The 26489-nt window shown below is 36.4% G+C and overlaps 1 protein-coding gene across 2 annotated transcripts in view; it reads left to right on the top strand.

The window, feature by feature from the left end:
- LOC121483885 (lysine-specific demethylase 4C) overlaps positions 1–26489 on the top strand; it is a 238541-nt gene that overhangs the window by 70010 nt on the left and 142042 nt on the right. For both annotated transcript variants that reach the window (XM_041742383.1, XM_041742384.1), the window contains exons 6-7: positions 2531–2634; positions 6611–6748. In XM_041742383.1, coding sequence (XP_041598317.1) covers positions 2531–2634; positions 6611–6748 — 242 coding nt within the window. The remainder of the gene's footprint in view (positions 1–2530; positions 2635–6610; positions 6749–26489) is intronic.

Below are 26489 nucleotides of genomic sequence, written 5' to 3' on the forward strand. Positions count from 1 at the left end.
CATCTTACTGTGTAGATATGACTATTACATTAGTGTGATATTTTTTCTCCATTCACTAAAATCTGCATTTAAAAAAATAGGGTTACTTATTTGGTATAATGTTTTGTTTTCTGTTAATGTATAATATAAATGTTAACCATATACAGAGGGCTGCATCAAATGACCACTTAGGGCAAAATGATTCCTTTTAATCCCATTGGTATTGTAAGGAATGACAGACAGTATTTCTTTTTCTTTTCTTTTTTTAGAGAGAGTGCATGCGAGTATGGAAGTGGGGTGGGATGGGAGGGCCAGAGGAAGAGGGGGAGAGAGAATCTTAAGCAGGTTCTATGCCCAGCACAGAGCCCACTTTCACAACCCTGAGATCATGACCTGACTGAAATTGAGAGTTAGACACTTAACCGTCTGAGCCACCGAGGCGCCCCTGGAATGATAGTATTTCTGTTGTTTCCTTTAGCATGTACTTTTAAAATTTCCAGCTATTTAGAAAATTCAGATGCAGATGCTTAAGCAGAACATACCTTTTTTTTTTTTTTTTTGCAGATGGTTTCTTATACCCTAATGGTTCTTTCCTGGCTGGTTGATTTGTTCTCTTCTGATGATCACATACTCCAATAAAATCTTGTTAACTTTAAAAATATTCTTGTGAAACACTTTTTTGACGTTAAAATGGCTCATGGTTAGTTAATGAGTACTGGTAATCCTTTTGTCAGATTGGTCACATGCTTGAGCTATCTGGAGATAGTGAGCTACAGAGTTAGATAAGTAACATTTCCATTGGCTTTTTCTTCATTTTAAATAGTATCTCTGCTTCTTCCTGCTTTATTTATGTGTATCCCATTGTTTTGCTGATGAGCTCTGTTTTCCTCCTGGATTCTCTTTCTAGGATTTTCCTCTTTAACATCTCTCTCTCTTTAAAAAAAAAAAAAAAAAAAAAAAAAAAGATTTTGTTTATTTATTCATGAGAGACACACACAGAGAGAGGCAGAGACACAGGTAGAGGGAGAAGCAGGCTCCCTGTGGGGAGCCCGATGTGGAAATGGATCCCAGGACCCCAGGATCATGTACTGAGCCAAAGGCAGATGCTCAACCACTGAGCCATCCAGGTGTCCCTTCCATGTGTCACTTTCCTTTCTTGCTTTCTCTCTTGCTTTGGCATCCTACTGTTTCTCTCTGAGTGAATAAGGTGAATAGCAGGGCATCATGTATGTTCATTTTCCTGTAGCCTCCATAGCTGAATTAATGAGTCCCCCAGACAAAACTGCAGGGATTAAGTCAGTGGTGGAGAAAAACGACTGTGTTTTGGTCCATGATATGTACTGTTGAGTGAAAGGGTTGCTGCATGTTAAGCTTCCTCATTTAAAGGACTCCTTAAAACACTGCTCCTACACAGACTGGTGGGACAGGTTTCCAAGCATTTGACCTGAGCTGGCCAGGAATTTGGTTCAGGAAATTGGTAGCAGTTAACCTATTTTTTTTTTAAAGTTTTTATTTAAATTTCAGTTAACATATAGTGTAATATTAGTTTCAGGTGTACAGTATAGTGATCCAGCATGTCCACCAGTGCTCATCACAACAAATGTACTCCTTAGTCCCCATCACCTATTTCACCCATCCCCCTTACCCATCTCCCCTTTGGTAACCATTAGTTTGTTTTCTATAGTTAAGAGTCTGTTCTTGGTTTGTCTCTCCCCATCCCCTTTTGCTTGCTTGTTTTGTTTGTTAAATTCCATATATGAGTGAAACATACCCAAAGAATACAAAAATGCTAATTCAAAGGGATACATGCACCCCTATGTTTATAGCAGCATTATCTACAGTAGCAATTAAGTGTATTAAATTGATCAGAAAGAAACATATAAAGGTGGGAAACTGCTGTTTTTTTCTGTTTGCCAGGCTTTGGGACAAGTACATCTGGAATGATCACTTTTAGGAATCTTTTTAAAATGAGAAATTTCTTTATTCAAAAGTTTATTTACCTTTCCTAACCATCTTTATTATTTTATCCATTTATCAGATATTAGGCAGATTTTTTTTTTTTTATGATAGTCACACACAGAGAGAGAGAGAGAGAGAGAGAGAGGCAGAGACATAGGCAGAGGGAGAACCAGGCTCCATGCACCGGGAGCCCGACGTGGGACTCGATCCCGGGTCTCCAGGATCGTGCCCTGGGCCAAAGGCAGGCGCCAAACCGCTGCGCCACCCAGGGATCCCGATATTAGGCAGATTTAATTAAAATTTATTAGTTGAAATTTGTAAGGCTTATTAATTTTTTATGTCATGAAAACAATTCTTGGTAGCTCTTTTTTTATAATAAAGGTCGGCCTTTAGTGATATAAATATGTATCCCATAGCTTTTAAGAATTCTGACTCTAATTTTTAGTACCAGGTTTTTTTTTCTGATGTTGGAGTTGGTCTATATTTGCATAAAACTGTCATTCTGTGAGAATACTAGAATATAAGCTTTAAAACTCTCTGAAATTTTATCATAATTGGCACATTACTACTTATATTTATTGTTTCCATTTAGGTTTTTTCCCAAGCAGTTCTCAAGGGTGTGATGCATTTCTTCGCCACAAGATGACACTAATATCTCCCTCAGTATTGAAGAAGTATGGTATTCCCTTTGACAAGGTATATTAGTGTTATTCTTTAACATTCATTTTGTGTGTGTAGTATTTATATGTAAGACAAATTGTAAGACAAATTTAACACAAGCCAATATATCCTTGACTTCAAGTAGGATTTTTAGGATGTGGGAAGAAAAATTCAGATTCATGTTTTATAATGTAACAAGTAATAAAATTACTTTTATTTCAGGAAACATTTACTATAATTTTATGCTGGTAATAGTTCACTTGTAACAGTCCTAAGAGAAAAATGCAGGACACTCAACAAACTAAGAGGTAGCTCATCTACATTGAAGTCTTTTATATGAACAGTGTAATTTATGTATATGATCTCTTTTTTTAAAAGAATTCAGAACAGGGATGCCTGGGTGGCTCAGTCGGTTAAGTGTTTGGCTTTGGCTCACTCTTGTCAAGATCTTAGAGTCCTGGGATTGAGTCCCTCAGTGGGCTCTGTGCTCAGTGGGGAGTCTCCTTGTCCTTCTGCCCCTCCCCGCACATGTAATACTCTCAAATAAAATAAATCTTAAAAAAAAAAAAAGAACTCAGAACAATTATCATTAGTTTGGTGTTTTAGAGTCAGTGATTATGATACCAGAATGTTGCTTCTAAACACATTCAGACATAATACAATTGAGATTTCATTATGGATAAAATTGCCTGATGATTTAATAATCAGATATTGCTGCTTTGGAATATTTCTGAAGATTAGGTTCTGTAAGATTCAGTACATACCAAGTTCCTCTTTCTTTGTGCTCGTGGGTGGATATTGGGTCAGAATTATTATGGAGCATGAGAACTTTTATGTGAAGATGCTAAAATGAAGAAGAGCTTTTGACCAGATAAATAAAAGCTCTCTCTTAAAGGAGGATTTAGTAATTAGCTACTTGTAGAAACATTGAAAAATAGCTGTACTCTCTTCCTTTCTTTTTTTCTCATTTTTATGAGACTGACGCGCTGCCTACTGCGCTAACGAGGCACCTTTTTTCTCATTTTTAATTTGACTTTCTTCCCATAATCTTGTGCTGTTTTTCACCTCAGAAGTTTTTCACCTGTGACTAAATTTTTGCCTCTTCTTAATCTCAGTCCCTTAAAGTACATCCCATCTCCCACCCCCAACTTTGTTCAAAGTGGAATTTTTGCAAAGACCAAGAGTCATTCTCTAACTTCGGGTAATCCCTGCTCACTCACAAACTGTCTTTGCTGTATTCATGCATGAGATGAGACATATTTGTCTTGTGTGACAGGGATGCTCTTACCACTGTTTTACTCACATAGTCTTAGCTACCACAAAAAGTGTGCCTTTGAGACATGTACTGTGGGAGATGTGCTTGTGTATGGAGAGAAGCTGATGGTGAACTGTAGCATGTCACAGGTACAGAGGTAAGGAGCTGTGTCCCCTAGATGAGCCACTGCCACTGTGGGGCGCTGTCTTACTTGCTGATACCTCTGGGAACTGGACTTTTAAGTGTCAGACACATCATTAGTGAGTGTTTCTTTTACTTTTAGGTGTTAGTTTGATTAGACACTTTAAGTTGGAATTTTAGAAATGAGTGGACTAGAGTCTCCCACGGACAGGAAATCCTTTATGATTTCAAGGCTGGTGATAGATATTGATCAAGCTGGTCTTTGGGAGAGGGGATAATGTGATCTAGCGTATGGTGGGATTGTTTCATTTCCCCAGGTTGGAGGCCTTTGGAGCTTGTACCTCCTTTCCAATCTTTGGGGAGAAGGAAGCAGGTGCCTTTCATCCCATTCTGGGCTGTGGCTTCTCCATACTACTTGGTAAATCACCAGATGTACGAGGCTTTCCTTTGGTCTCTTGAGGGTGAGACATTTCATGGCTTCTGAAGATGCCAATGCCTCACCATCTGATTGGCCATTGCAGTTTTTCTTTTCTTTCTCTTTTTTCTTTCTTTCTTTCTTTCTTTCTTTCTTTCTTTCTTTCTTTCTTTCTTTCTTTCATTTTATTTTATTTTATTTTATTTTATTTTTTATTTTTATTTTTTGGCAATTGCAGTTTTTCATGTGAAATATTGCCACTTCCTCTTCCGTGTTGATGAAGGATGTGTGATAACTCTGTGCTCCTCAAGAAGCTTATTGTCTGATGATGATAATGTACCATGGGAGAGAGTAGCATAGACTTCCAAATTAAACTTACATGTTCATTCCTGATTCTGTCATTTAGACAAATTATGTAATTTTTCTGAGCTTCCATTTCTTTAGCTGGAAAATGATGATAATAATAGTACTTAATAGGGCTAATTATGAGGATGAAAAAAGATGATCTGTAAGAGGGCTTTATAAGAACACATTCTTTCTCTTCAGTTTAACCCTCTTTTAGGCAATCATTTCACAGTTGGAGTAACATTATTTTCCTCCTCCTTTCAATGTATTTTCATATAATTGTGTGTATATGTGTGTGTGTGTGTGTATGAAAAAGTATGTTTAATTGATAATGTCTGCTTTTAATTATGTGTACTTTCCTTTTCAACTTCTTTTATGACATGGAATTGTGATTATTTGGTCTTATAATAAAAGGGACTTGTTCTTTTCTGTTACTGTGCTTTCTTATCGATGTGTTACACAGAAGTAGTATAACCAACTTATATTTTGGCTAACTGGGATGGACTGTTGCTAGAAGTTACATGGAAACAAAACTTAGAGTCCTTTTCAATGGGAACAGGTGCTCTTTTTCAACATGGTAAGAGCAGGATTTTTTAGGCAGAGTAGAGAAGGATTGTGGGTGGGATTCAATGGAGCAGTGAAGATATTTTCCTTACCTCAGTGGCAGCAGCCCTAGTTTCTTCACCTGTCTGTGTAGGGTTAGAAACAGTTGACCAGGTGAGTTTTATCACATAGTACAGGGAAGTGTGGCTCAGAGTGATGGAACTGGAACGATGTTGGACATTGATGAGCCATTCTTTGTGGGCCAGGTGGCAGTGGAGTTGCTGCCAGGTGTTCAGTAGAACACCTCCTGGGCTGGGGGAGAGGGTGATGAGATAAATTTCAGACATGTTGTGAAAGAAAATACGTCCATACACAACATTTTAGCATACCTAAAATGGCAACTGAATTGCATTTAGTACCTCTGTCTTACACAGTATGTTTCCTGTATATTTATATTATATACCCATGCCCAGCCACATAGTCATTTCTCAGCATTTCAGGACTGAAATGAACCATACATAATAAATTTGATAATCTGTTGTAGAAGAGGTAAATTAAAAACACAGAAAAATTTTGCTGTATTATTTTTTTATAGCTCAACGTGTATTTTGTGTGTTTTGGTGATTATAAAAAGCCAAATGTCTTTAACCTAAAAAATAGGAATGGGGTAAATATATTTTTCATGTTTGCTTTTAAATTCTAGCTGATATACCCCAGTTTAATTATATGCACTCACACATACCTATTTGAATAATTCTTTGATAGAAATTTTACTATTAAATGGAATAGAGTTAATTGAATGTTTTCTGAATATTATGAAAGAATAATTTGGTGAATACTACCAATTCTTTAGCAGTGGAATTCATAGTAAAGCCTATTGAGCATGTATTATTGGGGTTTTTATAGCTCTAGCTTTGAAAACATCAGTCAAAATAGGTCCTATTATAGGCCCTATTATATAACTCCAATAATCTGAATTTTTAAAATATTAAGTATGTACATTGATTGCTAACATGAACAAATTTTCTTAGATAAAGATACTTTTGAATAAAATATAGCATCTTTGATTATGGATTGAATGATTGAACAACATTGCCAGAGGGTCACACCCTCTGGGGGTCACACCCTATTTAGAAAAGTCTTTAAAGTTTCCTGAAGAACTATTAATGGATTGGGTAAAGATCTGGGCTACTTCTTTTCTATTAGATAGCTCTGCTAGCATGGTACTTTTTTTGTAGGAAATATATTTTAATTGTATTTGCAATTTGGAAAGTCTTATAATTGGAAAATATTATATGTTTTCTACCCTACAGATCACTCAGGAAGCTGGAGAATTTATGATCACTTTTCCATATGGCTACCATGCTGGTTTTAATCATGGTTTCAACTGTGCAGAATCTACAAATTTTGCTACAGTCAGATGGATTGACTATGGGAAAGTTGCTAAATTGGTAAGTTATGCCTTAAGAATAAAGCATAAATTAAATGTGTATTCTGGTTATTGTTGTAGAAAATCTAAGATCACATGTAACACTTTTTCTCTCATTGATATTGTGTGCTTCTCACCTCAATAATTTATTTGACTAGATATATTTATTTTACATTACCTATATTATCATTTGTAGTTATAGTTTTCTGTTTTGAGATTAATGTGGAACAGAGGTAATTTTCTACAACTGATGTTTGCTTTCTTTCTTACAGCCACCATTTCTTTTTTTTGTGAGATTTTCTAGTGGCTCCCTGTGGCTCCATGTTAGGTAGACTTGGCTCTCTCCATATTGAGTTTAGTCTATGGCTCAGAAAACAACAATGAAAGTGTATGTTAAAACTCTAGTAAGAGATGGAGGGATGAAGTAGGAAGACATGATTAAAACTGCCTTTAGTGCAAAAATGAGTTTCTTGAAAGTAATGTAGAACATACTTTAACAAGAAATATATCTTTATGTTAAATTTGGTATAAAATTTTGCATCTCCTGCTCAGTATATTTAATTTAGTTCACATACTGTACATTTTCATTCAAAAGCTACAACTTCTATTAAATTTAATCAGCCCTCCCCTGCAGTGTTAAATAGAGGACATCTTTAAAGAGGTGGTAGCTTCCATTAGGTTGCTTTCTTTTCTGTGGCTTTGAAGGCAGAAGTACAGGCTGGCAGAGGGCTACTTCTAAGTGAAACTAGGTTTTACAGAGTATGTAAAATTGACACAGATTTAGTGGAAAATGACACATACAATTTATGTGGCTGTATCTTGGCCACTGCATGGTATAGTGAGTATTATTCACTCTACATTGATAAAACTTGCATGTGGAACTATTGGGTGAACTTGGATAGAAATATATTCAGGAAAGAGAACACTAGGTTTAATTTATATGTGTATATAGAAAATTATATAATATATTAAAATAAAATATAGCCATCCCTTTGGCCTCCTGGGAAGCATTTGTATGAACTTGTGAAAAAAGGAAAGCTCTTGCTATTAGAAGACTTTTTCTGTTCTGAGTAATTTCTATTTATGAGGGGTAATTTAGAAAGGAACAGAGCTGAACTACTTCCTATTATGCATCTTACATATTATAATAAACCTAAAAAAAAAAAAGAAAACTCAGGGTATGTGCCTTGGCCAGCTACTTGGAGTCCTTTCACAGAAAGGTAATGCTTGTATCTGCATTGGAATAGAGGCATAGACCCATAGTTATAACCAGATATATTATTTTATGATTCATATCTTTAATCAGTGACATAATAAATCAGCTATCACAGCTGTTCAGTACCAGAAAAATTAGTTGGTGCTTTTTTACCATGGGTTTCAGATCTAATTCATGATATTGGCTAGACTAACTTCTCCCCAAAGCTAAAATTTCCTGGGTGGGTTTCCACATTTCTTTGTGATTATAGAGTGGGACTGGGGTGTGGACCAAGGAAGAGAGGTTGGGTAGTGGTCCTCTCTGAAGTCGTAGTGACAGCTGAGGATTATGGGACTGTTAAGCGCACTATGCTGGAGGAGGAGGCAGGGATCTAAAGTCTAACTTTTCTTCTAGCTAGTCATATATCCTTAGGAAAGTCATTTGTTTATTTTGTTTGTTTCTATCTGTATGGATTAGAAATACCTCTCCACCCCAATAGATATGTTATGAGGGAGAAAAACCTTAGGTATGTGGATATCCACTCATGCTGTGTGGATTTATGTCATTCAATTTAGTTAAGGAATATGACTGTCTGGGTTCTTGTGTTTTGCTAGGTACAAAATTGTTCAATGACCAAAATGCAGTTTTTACTAGTTAATTAAAAATTGTCTTAATTGCATGTGTTTGAGATATTTTTAGGTGTTTTTTCATTTTTTTATTTTTTGAGATATTTTTAGATGTTATCTCCAGGCTTTCCTTTCTTTTTGGTATGTGGTGCTGCTCTGAGAATGTATTTGTTTTCTATTGCTGCTGAAGCAAATGACCATAAAAGTAGTAGTTTAAAACAATACCACTTACATCTTATGGTTCTGTAAGTTTTAAGTTGCTATTAGTCTTACCAAGCAAAAATCAAGATGTTTGCAGGGCTGCATTTCTTACTGGAGATGCTCAGTTAGGTTATTGGCTGAATTCAGTTCCTTGCAGTTGTAGCACTGAGTCCATCTTCTTGCTACCTGTCATCCAGATCTTTGCTCCTAGAGGCATCTCTCAGGTCCTTCCATGTGGTCTCCTACGTGTCAGAACAAGCGATCCACAAAATCCCTTTTGTCATGTGAGGTGACATATTCACAGATTGCAGGAATTAGGACATGGGTATCTTTCTTATTGGGAGTAGGAAGGTAAGGGCAGTGTTCTGTCTACCACAGAGAGTTCCAGGTAATAACTGACATGGGTATATATTAAGAATCTGCTTTGAGTAGATGTAACTAATTTCAGTTATTCTGTACAAAAATTGGAAACTAAATTTGTAATGGGTACAGTTTTGAATGTCTCACTAAAACATACTTATGCTTTCTTACATTATATCCCTCAATTTTAATATTTTCTTGGCTATTACTCAGTAAATAAGTTCTCTTATTTTGTAGGGTGCTGTGATGACATTTTTGTTCTATTTTGGTGTTTTTATCAGTTATTTGACACATTTTTATTGATCTCCAAGGCTATTTCTTAATTTGTGATTGGGCAGTTAGTTTTTCTGTTTTGCTGGGGACAGATGTATAATGGATTCATTATGAACTGCACTTGAAAGACTTTTAGCTTTGAGGATACCTGAATTAATTCTTAAGCTAACAAATTTTAGCCTTAATTTTTTGCCTTACTCAGTTAATTCTAAGTGATAGCTATTGGAATAGTAATTATTCACAAGTGATGATGACTTATGCTTTTAGGGGGGACATAATTTAAAAAATAATGGCATGCTCTTTCATAGTAGTTGAAGCAGTAGAGGGAATGAGATGTCCTTTATCTGTCCCATGGGGTTGATAGGAGTATGTAAAAACTCCCAATACAATGCCACTTTATGGAACAGAATTAATGTGGTACACAATGTAGCGGTCTCTACTTGTTATATTTTACTTATTACAGACCAATATTTCTAATTCAATGACTGAGAAAAGAGCTTTACGAAAGCCTATTTTTGAATTGAAAAAAAAAAAACACCAAAACATTAGATTTTGAAAAGAACCCCAGGTTCATTGATAATATTGGAGATATTGGTGATTTTTTTTTAAGATTTTATTTATTTATTCATGAGAGACACAGAGAGACAGAGGCAGAGGGAGAAGTAGGCTCCCTGTGGGGAGCCTAATGTGGGACTCCACCACATGACCTCAGTTCACGCCCTGAGCCAAAGGCAGATGCTCAACCACTGAGCCACCCTGGTGCCCCGATATTGGTGATTTTTATTCAGAAAAATCCTGTATGATACTCCAGAATACAACGGCCTTGCCTTTAAGAGAACTCACCTACCTAAGAAGGGGGTTATGTAATTTCCCATTTCATTAATCAGAGATAAGATTTTCACTGAAGAAAAACTGAGAGGAATGTTCTAGGTAGCTACATGCCCATTTGCCGATTGGGTTAGGCAGAGTTCAGCTGAAGAGAGTGCTTAGTGAATTTCTCCTTTGCAGTAGGAATTGTGTTACATGTTTGTACAAAGAAGAAAGATGTGTTTTCTTTGTCCTCAAGGAGCTTTTATAAAGAGCAGAAGGGCTTTTAATAAATCTCCATTTTCAAAACTGTAGTATGAGTGGAACATACTATCTAGTTATTTATTTTAGGCATCTTTATAGCTTTGAGCATCAGAGTAATGTAGAATGAAATGCTCTGTTTTTTTCTGATAGAGATTTAAAACTAGGTAACACTTTACAATTGAAATAAGATACTGGTGCATATTTGAGATGAATGTTTTCCATTTCTGGAGCATTCTCTCCTTCTGTTGTGAAATGGAGTCCATGATTACTTCTGTGCAGCAGCTGTGGTGGCACTCACAGGTCTGCTTCCTGGCTAGGTTGGATCAAAGAGCTGGCCTGCAGGTTGTATTTCATTTTTCCGTTTGGTAGGATGAAGTGCAGTTGTTTTGATGTTGGGTTTGATGGATTTGTTTGCCACTGCATTCATTAGCTTCACATCAAAAAATTGACAGGCTGTTAAATGAAACTTTGGCTTAGATTTTCAGCTTGACTGTTTGGAGACATTTGTGAAGATATTTTGTTTTTGTGTAGCAGCAGCCTCAAGCACTGTGATTGTCTCGAAGGGAAGAAAAGTTATTTACTGTACTGATTTTCTTGAGTAAAAAGAATCATTGTCTTGGGGACAGTCATATCTAGCCTACACCATCAGAAGTAGTGTATTTATGACCATGTGTGCAGTGTGAAAGACTTATTGATGGCACTATAAATAATGTTATCTTCCTGGAAGAAAAGGTAGTGCTTGGTGGCTCTAAAATGATACCTCTGTTTTGCATTAATTTTATTTTAAGTTATAATCTATTAACATGATATGCCAGAAAGTTGAAATATTGTACTGCAGAGCTGGGAATGTTCTCTAATGAACTTCAGGAGAGTTATTTCAGAATATAATTTTAAAGCATTCTGACATCTGAATCCTTAAATGTTTGAACAAGTTTAGAAATTAGAATTTTGAAATTGATTTCCTTTTAATGTAGAATGGATTTCAATTATTAAATTGTCTCGCATACAAAAGCTGTGATATAGCTTCATTCCATTTTATGTTTTAGTTCTTTTCTAGAATTAGACTTTGTTATTCTTAAATCAGGTAGCACCCTTTCAAAAAAATCTTTAATCTTGGCCAGTTTTTAAAAAAAGAATCAGGAATCATTTTAATGATGAGTCCCTATGTTATATTTTAATATGCTTTTAGATCACAGAATTTCTCTATTGTTAGAGCATGTGAAAGAAAGGAAATGTCGACTAATAGTCCTGCATTCTGGTTTTGAGTGTCTGATGTGGCATATGTAATATGAAATTTTATATTTATATGAGATATTTATATGAGATATATTAAACGAGATATTTTATAGTCTCATTTTCTCTTTTTACCTCTACTTTGTTTCTATTTCTTGGGTGCTGGTGGTACAACATAGAGTACAAAATACCACATAGAGAAACAGAAGCATATGAAGTCATGTCCTTTGGAGCTTGTACTCTAACTGAGGATTTAGTAGTTATATACCTGGAGAGGTATTAAGAAAGAAAATATTCATATTATATCCCCATTTTATTCTAATAAAGTATTAAATTGTGGGATTCAGAAAATCTGAGACTTCAAGTCATGTAGTAGAAAGCCAGTTGATCAGTATATATTGTGTCTGCAGGACAGATATTGGGGGCTCAAGTCCTCAGAGCTGGGGAGCCCAATTTTATTTATTGCTAAGTTAAATTTGCTGGATTTTAGGATTTGAGTTATATGGTTTATGACACTGATATTTAGTTGCTAAACTGAAATCAAGGTAATATCTGTTTTTGAGGCTTTAAGTCAGTGCCTTAAGAAAAAGTAAATTGGCTTCTTTGAATAACTTACATACTCTAATAAGAAAAAATTAATTTAAGTTATTTTGCTTTCATATACTTTGGTAGTAATGATTGCTGAGATTGTTCATGATATGCTAGGCCTTGTCCAGGGCATGTTATCCATATTACTTCATGGCATTTCTGTGATGGTGCCAGTTAAGAGATAATCTGATGCCTTATGCCCTCTACCACCTCTTTTCTCAAATGAGGGGGAAGGAGAAGAGGAATGATGCATAAAATGAGGATGATGAGGCTGGGATCAGAGGCAGAAGGTTGACCCCTAGGGTGCTATTCTTTTCTGGACTCATCTCCCTGGATACATTGGATTAAATAGGTGCCAGTCCGCTACATGATTTGTGGAATCACTTTCGAGCTTCTTGAGTTGTAAGTTGTGAGGGGGAGCTTATACCCTAACTGGGGAGTTAGAACAAAATTGAGGGCACATCTACCTTTTCTTACGATTACCAAGGAACCAGATTCTATTGCAGGACTTTTGAAACTTTGGGATTTTTTTTTTTAACCATCTTTTACCTTTTCTGTATTTATTCAATGTTTATAGTAGTAAATACATAGCAAAAAAAATCTACAGAAGACTGTCCCAGATAGGTATTTGGAAAAGAGAGGGAAAGTTGGGGATGTGTATTCTAGCTAGTGGTGACCCAGAAAGAGAGGTGTGGGAAGCATACCTGGGGATGTTTGAGGGAAGCAAGCTAGCCAGCCCCTTGCAGGAGGAAAGGGATGATGGGAGAATCAGCTGGGCTTTGGGTACCGCCAGAATTTATAGCAGTCAGATAGCCTGGTTCCCAACAGCTTTCATTCTTTCCCATGCAGCGTTTCCTGCATCCCTCCACCCACATCCACAGCTACCACTGATGAAACAAATAGTGGTTCATCTAGTAGAGTGTTGTTACCTTCCTTGAGGGATCCCAGGGTTGATGTAACTGCTCAGCAGTGTCCTGAAGTCCCCTGCTCTTCCTGTTCTTCTGTTTAGTGATCTTTGTTTTATTTTTAAAGATTTTATTTATTTATTCATGAGAGACACAGAAAGAGAGGGGGAGAGAGAGGCAGAGACACAGGCAGAGGGAGAAGCAGGCTCCATGCAGGGAGCCTGATGTGGCACTCAATCCTGGGTCTCCAGGATCACGCCCTGAGCTGAAGGCAGACGCTCAACCGATGAGCCACTCAGGCTTTCCTGTCTTACTGATTTTTGTGGGAGGGTGTTCACTAGTGTTTACTCCAGGCATGTTCTCTCCAAGGACAGGAAGGAAGAAGACAGTATGAGAAGGTGGCTCACCCACCTTCCTCTCTTGGGGAGGAAAATATTTCCTTGAAGTCCACCTGAAAACTTCCTTTTATATTCCGTGGCCAGCCATAACTGTAAGGAAGGCTGGGAAATTAAGTAAATGACAAGTTCCTGGCATGTTTAAGTCCTGTTTGTGCTGGGTGGGCCCTGTGCTATGGTTAAGGAAGTAAATAATACAAGTGTGATCTCTGTCTCTTGGAGCTAAGAGTCTGTAGGAGCTGTTCTTAACCCTGTGGGGCTTTGGCCCCACCCAGACCAGTAGGATAATGATATCTCTGGTGAGTAGATATAAGTATTTGAATTTTAAAAATCCCCCTAGCAGAATCTGGTAGATGCTTTGGGTTGAAAATCTCAGGTCTTTAGTGAATTACATAGACCTTTGTTGTTTGGATTGAGGTCCTTCAACATCATATAATATTTTCTTTTTATCTACTGAAAGATATTTTAGGTTCTAAACCATCAATGTAGAATCCATTTGTAAATTGGAGATGTGTAATAATTTTCAAGTATATTATTAATAGTCCTTTTTCTATAAGAATTAATAGGTATTTTGGGCATATCTAGAATTGGCTGTTTCACGGATTTCGTTTGAGTGTGCCCTTCAGCATTTTTAGAGGAAAGAAGAAAGTATGTTGGAAAAGATCTCAGAGGAGGATGAGTGTTAAAGGTAAAAGACTACTGTATATAGCTATTTCTAAGATTAACTTACGAGCTTTTTTCTAGTGTACTGGATTTATAACTATTTTGGAAATTCTTTTTTTAATCCCCTCTTAGTTTTTCCCACTTTTTTCCATTATGTAAAAATAGTATAAAATAAACTCTTTATCTCTAATAATAATATGATTATACAGTAGTGTATTTGGGTTATCAAAGCTGAATATAAATTATCAGAGAGGTAAATACTCTATTTAAAATAATATGGAAACAATTTTATCCTACTCCCTCCTTCCATAATCCTTGTATCTCTTTTAAGCTTTATTTTCTTCTTACTACTCTCTGGCATACTGTGTATAATATCCTAATTTGTTTGTCTCCCTTGCAGTAGAATAAGAGCTCTGTAAGGGTAGGGAGTAAAAAAATTATTAGTACCAAAAATATTATTAGTATCATTTTGTGTTCTCTACTCAGCACCTACTTGGTGCACAAGAAATAATTTGTTGAGTGATTAAGTGACTTTTTGCCCAAGGCCATTTAGTTAAGAACATCATTACCAGGATTCAAACATAGGAATCTTGTCTATATTTTGTTTTTTTCTTATGTAGACATTGTTGTCTTTTTCACATTTTAGCTAACATTCATTGACTGCTCTGTTACACAGTTCAAAATGATTACAAATGTAATGTATAAATTTATTACATTTAAAAATTTTCTTCTTGAGAACTTATAGCTTTCCAGTTTGTATCTGAAATCCATTTTCTCTCCTTCACTTATCACATCAATTCAGATGGTAAAGCCTAAGATATCATGACAGAAAAGGAAATGGTTTGCAAAGCTTGGGCATAATGCAAGAAAAAAAAAAACACGGACCATTTGAATATAGTCAGTCCTCCCTCTGCCACCGATAATCACTCTACCTTGTTGAGACTATCATCTTAAAGTAGTGGTTCTGTTCCTAACTTTATTTAAAAGCTGTAGTTAGACATATGATCACACATGAGGTGGGAGGCAGCTAATATCAGTACTATAGTATGACCAATGAATAAACGAGGAGGAACACCATTTGTAGCTTGTGGGGTTGGATTTGAATATAGGCACTGCTGTTTGCCAGTGACTGACCCTCTTGCTGGTGGTTTGATTCACTTGATAACTTTATGATCTGGTTGCTGACTGTTTGCTCTTACATAATGGCTATCTTCAAAGGATCTTTGTAGTCTCTTGATAAAATGTGGTAACTTAAAGAAAAAGCTAGTTAAAAGAGTACTTGGGAAGAATTCTTCCACTGGGGTCTGAGCCCTTAGCCCAGCTACATACTGATTTTTCTTTCCTGATGGAAGAGCTAAATATGAATTAGGAATTCTTTTCTTTTCTTTTTCTTTTTCTTTTTCTTTTCTTTTCTTTTCTTTTCTTTTCTTTTCTTTTCTTTTCTTTTCTTTTCTTTTCTTTCTTTTCTTTCTTTTCTTTCTTCTTTTCTTTTCTTTTTTTCTCTTCTCTTCTCTTCTCTTCTCTTCTCTTCTCTTCTCTTCTCTTCTCTTCTCTTCTCTTCTTTTTTTTCTTCTTTTCTTTTCGAGAGAGAAAGTGTGCCTGTGAGTAGGAGTTGGGGGAGGTACAGAGAGAAAGGGAGAAGAATAAGCAGACTCTGCTGAGCGAGGACACATAGCTCTTGGGCAAGGATGCATGGGTCAGTCCCAGGACCCTAAATTTGTAACCTCAGCCAAAGTCTGATGCTTAACCAACTGAGCCATTCAGGTGCCCCCATGAATTAGGACTTCTTAAATAAGGCATACCAGCCAAAGTCATTGTTCCCTTTCCTTTGAGATACTCTTCTCTGCTGATACAGTAAGAGTAACATGTGTAGATGTTTCATTTGAAGCTTTGATATTGGAGTCTTGCTTACTTGATCATTTGATAGGACCTCTTTGAATCAAAAGAAAGTTTTAATGGGATTTCACTGAGGGTCAGTGGCTATAATTAGACTCTCATCTGTAAATACATAAATCTATCTTTCCTCTGCTCTGAGCAAGGTAATAGAACACACCTCTTTAGAACTGCTTGTCATAACTATACCCTGGAAATTCCCCACAAAGGCTGTAACCCTGGGAGCACTTTCTGTCAGCAGTAGGGACCATACTCAGGCAGAAAGCTGAAAGTAATGAAGGTATATAGCTGAACAAGGTTTTGATATTTAAATATCAAAGGAAATAAAGAATGGGTGATGGAACCCATGATTACTCTTTATTACTGTTCTAATAGTGCTGCACCTTTGTAATGAGAAGAATCAGAGTGTTAACCAATTCATAGAGGAAAGGTGGCCCCAGTTAGGCAGACCCTGAAATAGGATCATGTAATGTAGAAGCTCAGTACTTAGTTCTCTCCTTTTTTTTTTTTTTTTTAAGATTTTATTTGTTTATTTATGAGAGACACACAGAGAGGCAGAGACACAGGCAGAGGGAGAAGCAGGCTCCAGGCAGGGAGCCTGATGCGGGACTTGATCCCGGGACTCCAGGATCACACCCTGGGCCGAAGGCAGGCGCTAAACCACTGAGCCACCCAGGGGTCCCCTAGTTCTCTCCTTTGTTTAGCTATGCCTGTTGTTTTTAATTTACTATAATTTTATCCCCTGTAAGTTGTGGCCGGTAATAGTTTTTTGCTTCTTTTTAAAACAAGAAAGGCGAAACAAAAGTGTCTTCTGAACACTCTGGATTCTATGGAGGGATGATTTCCAACATGACAGCTTAAAGCACTAATGAATTCTTTGTGGCACTATCTACCAAATTGAGTGCTTACAGTTGATTGTTCCAGGCATTATTTTTTGACTTCTATTTGTATTGATCAATTTGCATTTTTTCATATGCTGCCTTTAAGTGAGGACAGTATCAATACTTGTATGCCTTGTTGCTTCTTGGGTGTAGCATTTATGATGGTTTTATCTGTCTCTTTTGGTTTCTGTTTAATATTTTTATTTTTATTCTACTTGAGTATGAGCAATGAATAAATGGTTAAGGGAAATTTCAACTTATTTTATATGGTCATTTAAAAATATGAAGAAATGAGGGCTCCACAGTAGGCATGGAGCCTACTTAAAAAATATGAAGAAATGAAATCTTAATATTGGAGAATCATCTGTTGGATAATCAGACATACTAGTATTTTGAGGGGTTGGGGATGAAGATTGCATATGTACATATATTTATTATTATTGCTATTATTTTATAAGCTTTTAGGAAAAGGCTAGAAAAACATTTTAAGGAAGAAGAATTTAGCATGTGTTAAGTTCTACATGTAATATCAAAGTTAGTTTTATAAAATTAATTATAACTTGCTTCTCCTTTCAATATACTTAATTAGAAATAGAACTTAAACAGTTATTTAGGTTCTGTGATTGGGTAGGAGTGCTGTGTGAATCACACTAAAGGGAATGACGCAGGGTGTGGACCTGGTAGACCCTCTGGAGAGTAATATACTTTGTCTTGAATCTCAGGCTGTGTATGTAATTATGCGGAACTTCATTTTCCTCCTGTAGAAGGGAAGCATAGTTGTGTAGTGGTGACGGGATGCAAGTTCAAGGTTTAGTCGGACTGATTGAAATTCTGACTTTTCCTTTTACTAGCTTTGTGATTGGAGTGAGTACTTAACTCACCTGTTCAAATTTCCCTTTTCTCATATGTAAAATGGAGATTATAGCCTCTTTATAGTTGTTATGAGAAGTAAATGCAATTGAATTTGTAAAGAGCCTTGAAAAGTTGTGATGAGAGCTGAGTAGATATATGTGCATCTTTCTTCCAGAATTCCAGGTCTGACTGGTCTAAGGGAAATCTATCTGTTTCTTTTTCCAGTGAAGATGGGTCAGTTCAGTTGGCCAATTGCTGGCCTTAAAGGAAGGAGGGTTGGTTGGGTTCATGGGGATGGAGGAAAACGCTAGCTTGCCTCTGAGAGTGTTTGGAAGCTCATCTCTCTAGATGGCCATGAGACAGCATTGACGCGTGCAGCCTGCAGTCATAAGGGGACTGCTGATCTTAAAGATCAGAGAGCTGAAACAGTTCTGGTTAAAATCTAAGTCTAGAGAAAGCCGGCTTTGTCTCAAAGTTATTTATCATAACTTCGTCAGAGATATAAGTGTTCATTTCTCCATCTCTGTTATAATTCCTTCTCTAATAAGAGTTTTGATGGCAAATTCTTTTTTTTAATAATAAATTTATTTTTTATGGCTGTTCAATTTGCCAACATACAGAATAACACCCTGTGCTCATCCCCTCAAGTGCCCCCCTCAGTGCCCGTCACCCATTCACCCACACCCCCCGCCCTCCTCTCCTTCCACCACTCCTAGTTCGTTTCCCAGAGTTAGGAGTCTTCATGTTCTGTCTCCCTTTCTGATATTTCCTACCCATTTCTTCTCCCTTCCCTTCTATTCCCTTTCACTATTATTTATATTCCCCAAATGAATGAGACCATATCATGTTTGTCCTTCTCTGATTGATTCATTTCACTCAGCATTATACCCTCCAGTTCCATCCACATTGAAGCAAATGGTGGGTATTTGTCATTTCTAATGGCTGAATAATATTCCATTGTATACATAAACCACATCTTCTTTATCCATTCTTGATGGCAAATTCAAGTGCTGGTAAACAAAATCCAACTCAGTGACACAGACATGTGTTAGAATTCTGGTTCTGTGTTGGGCTACTGTGTAACCTGCCTCTGTGAGCCTCCGTTTTCCTATCTGTAGGGAGGGCTTTCACCCTTGTCTCATCAACCTGTGGTGAGGATGGCAGCCATAGCTGGTGCAGTCATTTAGCAATGTGCCTCTTTCAGCATTTAAAAAAGCGATCCATCATGGGTCATTTCTAAGGCAGGGAACTCCCTGATACTAATTTGGAGAAGGTTGGCAGAGTTCAGGCCTGAGGTGCTGAGAAACTGTGGCTGTGGGGATAGTATTTGCAGGATGAATGGTAACAGCAGTCTGGGCAGATGGATTGCTTTATATATTTCTACTGATTTCTCACATTCATTCAACTCTTACTTTCTGCCAACACGAGGGCAATATGAAAAGAAATGACATCACCCAGCAGCAGCACTTGGGCTTCTGTGGGACAGACTGCTAAGGGGAGATATTTGGAGGGGCTGTTGCTTATGTCTTCAAAAGCATACTCTAGCTCTGGAGCCCTGTGGTGAATCTGAAAAATCATGTGTTGTAAATCCCTGGAAAGAAAACCATCATGGATATTAGAGATTTCTGTTAAGATTGACTCTAGTCCACACATGGCTTTCATATACTCCAGGTTTTTATTTGAGTTACAATACAAAAGTAGGTAGTTTCCGGCAACTTTCTAAATTTTCCTAACAGATGTTTTTATAAGGCCTAGTAATAATTCCAGTGATTCATGGTAGAGTATTTCCAGTTTTTGGGAATGTATATTCTGGGTCAGTATTAATGTAAGTATTAATTTTTATAAATCAAATTGTTCTGATGATTTTCAAAACCTGTTTCTTTGCAGGTAAATAAAATTAAAAAATTGTTTAAACCTCAGTATTATTCAAAGTAATAGTGAAGAATTTCTTTTTTTATATTAGTAAAGATAAAAGGAAAATTCCCATTGCTCATGAGAATGTAGTTGCTAGAGTGGGCACTCTGCACTTCTGTTAAGTGGTAGTGTAATTGGTATAAGCATCCTAAAAAGCATGTAGGTAGTATGTATCAATAGCCCTTGACATCTCATGCCCTTGACCTATTCTGACACTCCTAGGAAATAATCAGAAATGCAGGAAAAATTTCACTGACAAAAATGATTGTTGTAGTACAATCGTATCAGCAAAAATTGAATTATAACTAAAATGTCCAGTGATAACTGGGACTCATTGAGTAAATTATGGTGTGTCCATGTATTAGAATCCTTTTAATTTTACAGAAAATCATTTGAAAGGAAATAACTATGGCCCTTAATATTATTACCCAAATACTCATTGTTAAAATGTATAAAGATAAAAGAAAAAATTAATGTGTCCATATATTTTTAAAAAACATTTATTATTTATTCATTTATTTATGATAGACATAGAGAGAAAGAGAGAGAGGCAGAGACACAGGAGGAGGGAGAAGCAGGCTCCATGCAGGGAGCCTGACGTGGGACTCGATCCCAGGACTCCAGGATTGTGCCCCGGGCCAAAGGCAGGCGCCAAACCGCTGAGCCACCCAGGGATCCCCAATGTGTCCATATATTAAAAAACAATTAGAGTACAGAAAAGTATCTAATGACACCCCTTCCAGTCCCTTCCCTAGAAGTAAAGCTTGTGAATAACTTGTATATCCCTTCAAGAATATCAGTATAAGTCTATATATATCTTTTAAAAAATCTACACAAAGTTGATTAATATTGTAAACATTGGTTTCTAAAGTCTTTTAACATTTTTTCCTTTTAATGTATCTTTCATTTATACCAGTAAAACATTTTTAGAGTATAGACATTTATTAGGAAAATCTTCTGGCTTGTCCCTGTAGAGTATGACAGGTGGTTTGTGGTGGATTTTTTTTTCTGAGGGGCATCATAGAACTACAGTAGTGCATGAGAGTTCATTGCACAGATCTTGTTAACAAATCAGGACTTCAAAAATGAAAGTCTTCGTTCTTTGCTCAATTTCATTCCCTCCATGCAGAGCAGATGGCTATGTGGACCTGGTGCACTTGCACGTTTCCAGTCCTGTCTTTGTTGATGAGCCCTGCCTGCACTGGCCATCTCAGTGTATTTCACCACAGTTCATACTGGAAGATAGTTAATGCCATCATTGTTTTATGAATAACAGCATTCTTAACTGAGTTCTCAGATTTGAAGGATTAGATTGGTCATAAAAATTTTAATGTTTCTTTAGAATTGTATTTCTTTGGCCTCATAAGGGATTCTCCCAGTGAATTTGGAATACATGACAGGAAAAAGTAACTAAATAGCTTTTGTCAACAGTTCTGTGATAATGGGAAGTTGAAATAGGAATGATGCTAAGTGGGGATAAACCCAGCCTGGTTTCTAAATATACACATAGGCAAAAAGAGCTACATAAAATAAGAAAATACCAACTGCAATAATCATAAAGGAGATTCTGATTTAAAACATGCACATGACGTATAACAATCAGGAAATTATTGCCCATTGTTGCAAGAGAGCAGATGGTGCTTAAAATACCCCTTAATTTTATGTCATTCTTAAAATCAAACAACCAAAGAGCATATACCATCTATATTTAAAAAGTCTACTGCAAACTTTTCTATTTTGGGGGGTATGCTAGAGTTGAGTTAAAGAACAACAAATGCAGCATTAATTTGTTTATTATTGGAGGCTGTCTTGGCAGGGATTGAAGGGATAGATGAAAGGAAAGATTTTTAAGAAAGCACTATTCCAAACCCTCCTTGCTCCGTGTGAAACTTTTCTCTGTTACATATTTTCCCCCTATGTGGCTGTGGTAAGTTACTTGATGCTGAATATTGAAAGTTCTGAAATGTCTAGATTATGTCTCTAAAATGGCATCCATTTCGATACATGGTTATAATTTTTAGAAAATGTGTTTCATGCTTTAGTATTTCACATTTGATTAGAAAGAATGTTGGAGAGGTTTTCCTGAGTTTTGGTGCTGCTAATACCCAAGACCTTCATAATTAATGCTGAATCCTAAGCCCTAAAATGTTTAGTTTGAATAGGCATGATCAAGATATCTTACTAGATAAGCTGCTGTTCTTAGGTTTGTGCATAGGTTTATACTATAGTGTAAATGTTAATGGAATGCTTCTTAGAAGGCATTTCTGTGGTATAGATTCTTTATGATCAATTAGTTCATGGTATATTTTTGCCCGGTTACTATACAGATGTGTTTGCCAGTCCTATTGAGATGAATGGTGTCTGTGGCAAAGCTAAATCACTCTGTGATTTATGCAGCTACTCAGTGCTGGACTGAAAAATATTAATGCTGAGCACAGATTCTTGTCCAGTTCCTGTTACACTTTACTTTTTGATCATATTGGCGATCTTGCTAGTCAGATAGCATATGCAAAAATGAAGAAAAGGAGTTGGAAGTGCAGATCCAGATTACTGAAAGTATCCACTTTCTGACTTGTGCAGTGGAGAACCTGAAGTCTAAGTACTGAGTAACTGATGTGATTACTTATAAAGATAATTTGGACTGTGTAATTCATTGCACTTTCAGAGAAACAGTGTGAGGTTGGGAAAATTTATAAACCTAGAGTTTCAGTAGGCATATGAAGAGTTTAGTTTTATTAGACTTATATAATGTAGTTTGTGTTGATTTCATTATAACAGAGCCTCACCCTCCTCCACACCCCCCTTTCTTTTCTTCAGTTACCTTCTGGAACTGATGGACACCATAGCAGATTGAATCAAATGTATTTTCTGAGACTTTATGATTATTTAGTTTTGAAGTAAATAAACGGTGCTTCTTATTTATGGAAACTCCATAGGTTAAAGCCAAAAAGGCACAACTATGGAAGGAATTTTTTTCAGTGAATGTCATGTGTCCAGCTCCCAGCTGCTTGTTGTCTCAATTACTCAGTAGAGTCTGTGGACAAAGTGGTCCTCAGTGGGTAAATTAGCAGTTCTAGATCTTCTGCTTTCATGGGTTTGTCTCTGAAGCGAAGACAGAGAAAATGTTTCTTTGCCTGCCATTCCCAGATAGGTTTGAAACCAAATCCATACGAAACACAATGGTTTTGACTTGAATCAAAAGCTGGAAAACCAAAGAGTGAGGAAACCAGTCTTGGGGAGATAGACATAGGACACAGAGAAAAATAGGACACAGAGGGAAACAGGACACAGAGGGAAACAGGGCGCAAAGGGAAACAGGGCGCAGAGGGAAACAGGACACAGAGGGAAATAGGCACTCAACAGAAAGTCAAGACCAGCGATAGATTAAATATTCATTCGTTCACTGAACTATACTTTTAACAGAGGATGATAGACTTTTGGGACTGGGCAGTTTGTAAGCAGGGAAAACTTATTAAAAATCAGTTTCAATCCGCAGGTCTGTGGTTTTACAAAGCAGGTGTGTGGAGAGGTGCAGACATTAGAGCATGTGCTTCAGTAAATTTAACAGGAAGGAACCTGATGACAGCTAGGGTGTTTGTGATTGTGCTGTTCATTAATAAACCTTCAGAGTAAATTTATAACAAAGTGAAGGGAGGAAATATCTAGCCTATTTTATGCCATTTGTATCTTATGGTTTAAGCCCACAGAAGAACTAATCATAGAGTTGTATGGATTACTGAACACAAATGAGGAAGGTTGAACTTGAAAATGTGCTATTTATAGAGTTATTTGTATTTTCAGTTGGGGATTTTAATTGTGGTATAAAGAGTCATATAAAGAAGAAAGATCGATGGGATGCTGTATGGTTTAAGTGTGTTGTTCTTAGGGTGACATGCTCACTATTTCCGTGAGGTTTCAATGATTCTTTAATGGAGGGTGAATGTTTTTAAATAGTCAAAAACATAAATACTCACATAATGTTTTTCACAAATATATGGTGTTCATTTTTCCTCTGTATAGGTATGTTTAGCTTTTGATTTTTAATGATTTCTCTATGAGTCACTGAAGAATTACCTATTTTTATATAGTTATCGTGTATAGTTGTAGACTCATGTGAATTTTAAAATCAAGTTGCGTCTAGATGTTAGCTTGGCATACTTTTATAAAAACAATACTGCATAGTAGTTGTTGGTATGTGTGATATGTGTATTTTATTTCAGGGAGACAATATGAGATTTATGATAAAGGTCAAGAATTCTAGAAACCGTTCTTGTAGCCAATTAAACAAAGATATTAATAGCACTCCCCTTATTTCCCTAGTGTGAAAGTATTGTTACTAACAGTAGAGGATCAGTTCGATTTTTGGAATATCCCTACTATATAGCTGTTATAAACAATGGTTAAATCTATATGTACTGATGTGACAAAGATCTTCAAAATATATTGTAAAGTAAAATCAAGGTGATAAGTATTCTGTGTAGTGTGAAGTGAACCTTTTAAAAAACTATTTTAAAAACATACAAAAACAAATGGAAAGATACAAATGGTTAACTATGATGGCCTGTAGACAGTGGAATGAATTCAAGGTGTATAATGCAGGGACCCTCATCTTTTATGTACTCATGTTGGAATTGTCTTTTTACAAGGCTGTTTTTATGTATTATTCTGTGCTATTTAAATCTAATAAAATTATCTTTATAGTTTTCAATAGTGTTTATATAAAGGGGTCTAAATATATCTTACAGGTATGTGGTACAGATGTCCTGAAATTTATCTACTTCAAGATAGTAGATAGCCAAAACTTGTAACCAAAATTTCACTGTAGGGGAGGGTGATAAATATGTGCCTGTACATGCTCATAGTACTTTTAAGGCATTTAAAACTTTATCCTGTAGTTATTGAATGATCTGTAGGGTGATATTCATCATTGATTCTAAAATGAAAATAAACAGCATTGATATACATTATTTAAAAAATTGCTGGGGCGCCTGTGTGGCTCAGTCAGTTAAATGTCTGCCTCAAGATCCTAGAGTTCTGAGATTGAGCCCCATGTTGGGCTTCCTGCTCACAGGGAGCCTACCTCTCCCTCTCTTTCCTGCATGTGCACATGCACGCTCTCTGTCTCTCTCAAATAAATAAAATAAATAAAAAATTGGTGAAAGAATGAATATGGAAATTTGCTTTGAAACCATTTGCAGATTGAATGTAATGTTCTGTATTTGTTGTAGTAAAAGCCTGAAATTGTATATTAGCTCTTGCTAAGACATGTACAATGTGTGTGTTTATCATTCCCGTATAACCAAAACTCACTATTAGACTCTGTAAATTGTATCGTGGACCACGGTGCTTAAATATTAATGTCTTTCATTACTTTTGTTGTCAAATGAGAGATTCATAGACAGTGTGTATCATTAACCAGCAGAGGGCAGTGTCTCTTCACAAATATTTTCCTGCTAAGTCTTTTGACAAGAGTGAGTTTCCCTAATAGCATTTGACCTAATTTGACATATGGAGGCTTTGGAGATATTCATGGATTATAAATCTGTAATTGATATGTTTCATATGAATAGAATGTGATAAAAATGAATGTAACTTAATGTAGTAAGAGATATTTGTACTATTTATAATCGTTCTAGATTAGTTTCTTAAATGTTCATTTTATGTGTAGGAAGTGTGTGCATTTAGCCTAAAATATCATCAAATTGAAGTACTTTTCTTTGTGAAATAAATTTATAATGCGCCTAAGTCTTTTGCAAGCTGTTCATGGGTTTGGTCCTTACATGTTATAGAGTGCAGCTGCTGTGCAAAGGAGCAGTGTGTGCTCACACACACACAGCACAAAAATAAAATAAAATTTATTGGTGGAAACTTGCAAGATGACAAATAGCAGTGTGTGCAGGGCCGCCCCCCCCCCCCCCCACGTCTCATTTCTTCCACAGTGAGGTGGACTTGAATGGGATATAGCTGGGAAAGGGCTTCAGTGGAAGGACCCAACCTAGACCCCATCATGTCAGGCACTTCTTATTTATAAGGAAGTGGGGGCAGAACACATCCATGAGCCTCCTGGGTGAGGAAGTAGTCTTTTTAGAAATGGGAGCTTTACCAAACATTTAGGGACAGAGTATTCTCCTGAGATAACTCAGACCTGTGGGGCTTGCTCTTTTGCTAAGCTTTTGGAAGGTGAAGAATGTAAGGAGCTTAGTTGGGGACATTAAGTAGGATTTACTTGTGAAGAATAGACATTTAATTTAGACAGTTTGAGCTTGAATCCTGGGTTGGTCAATTATAGGTAGTATCATTTTAAGCAAGATTTCTGTAAGTTGGTATAATAATACTACATTATAGATTAGTTGTAAGGACTAAATAAGATAATTATTATAGTTACTGGATTAGTGACTCCTACGTGTCAAGTAATAAGTTTGTTTCTTCTCTCTCTCCTGAAGTGTTGACATTTATTAAACTTTTAAAATCAGTTTGGCATCCCTATCATTTGAAATTGTGCTGTGGCAGTACGTCAGTACATTCCAGCATTTATCTTCCCAGATGTGTCCCAGGAACTAGTTGTAAGCCAATACTCCTGTTCCATAATGACACTTCTGGTGCAGATCCGATGTCCTATCACTGTTGGGCAGCTACGACTGATATACATACCAGCCATGCTATTTTTTTTTTTTTAAATTTTTATTTATTTATGATAGTCACAGAGAGAGAGA

The sequence above is a fragment of the Vulpes lagopus genome, unplaced genomic scaffold (genome assembly GCF_018345385.1).
Source record: "Vulpes lagopus strain Blue_001 unplaced genomic scaffold, ASM1834538v1 ctg45_4, whole genome shotgun sequence".
NCBI lineage: Eukaryota > Metazoa > Chordata > Mammalia > Carnivora > Canidae > Vulpes > Vulpes lagopus.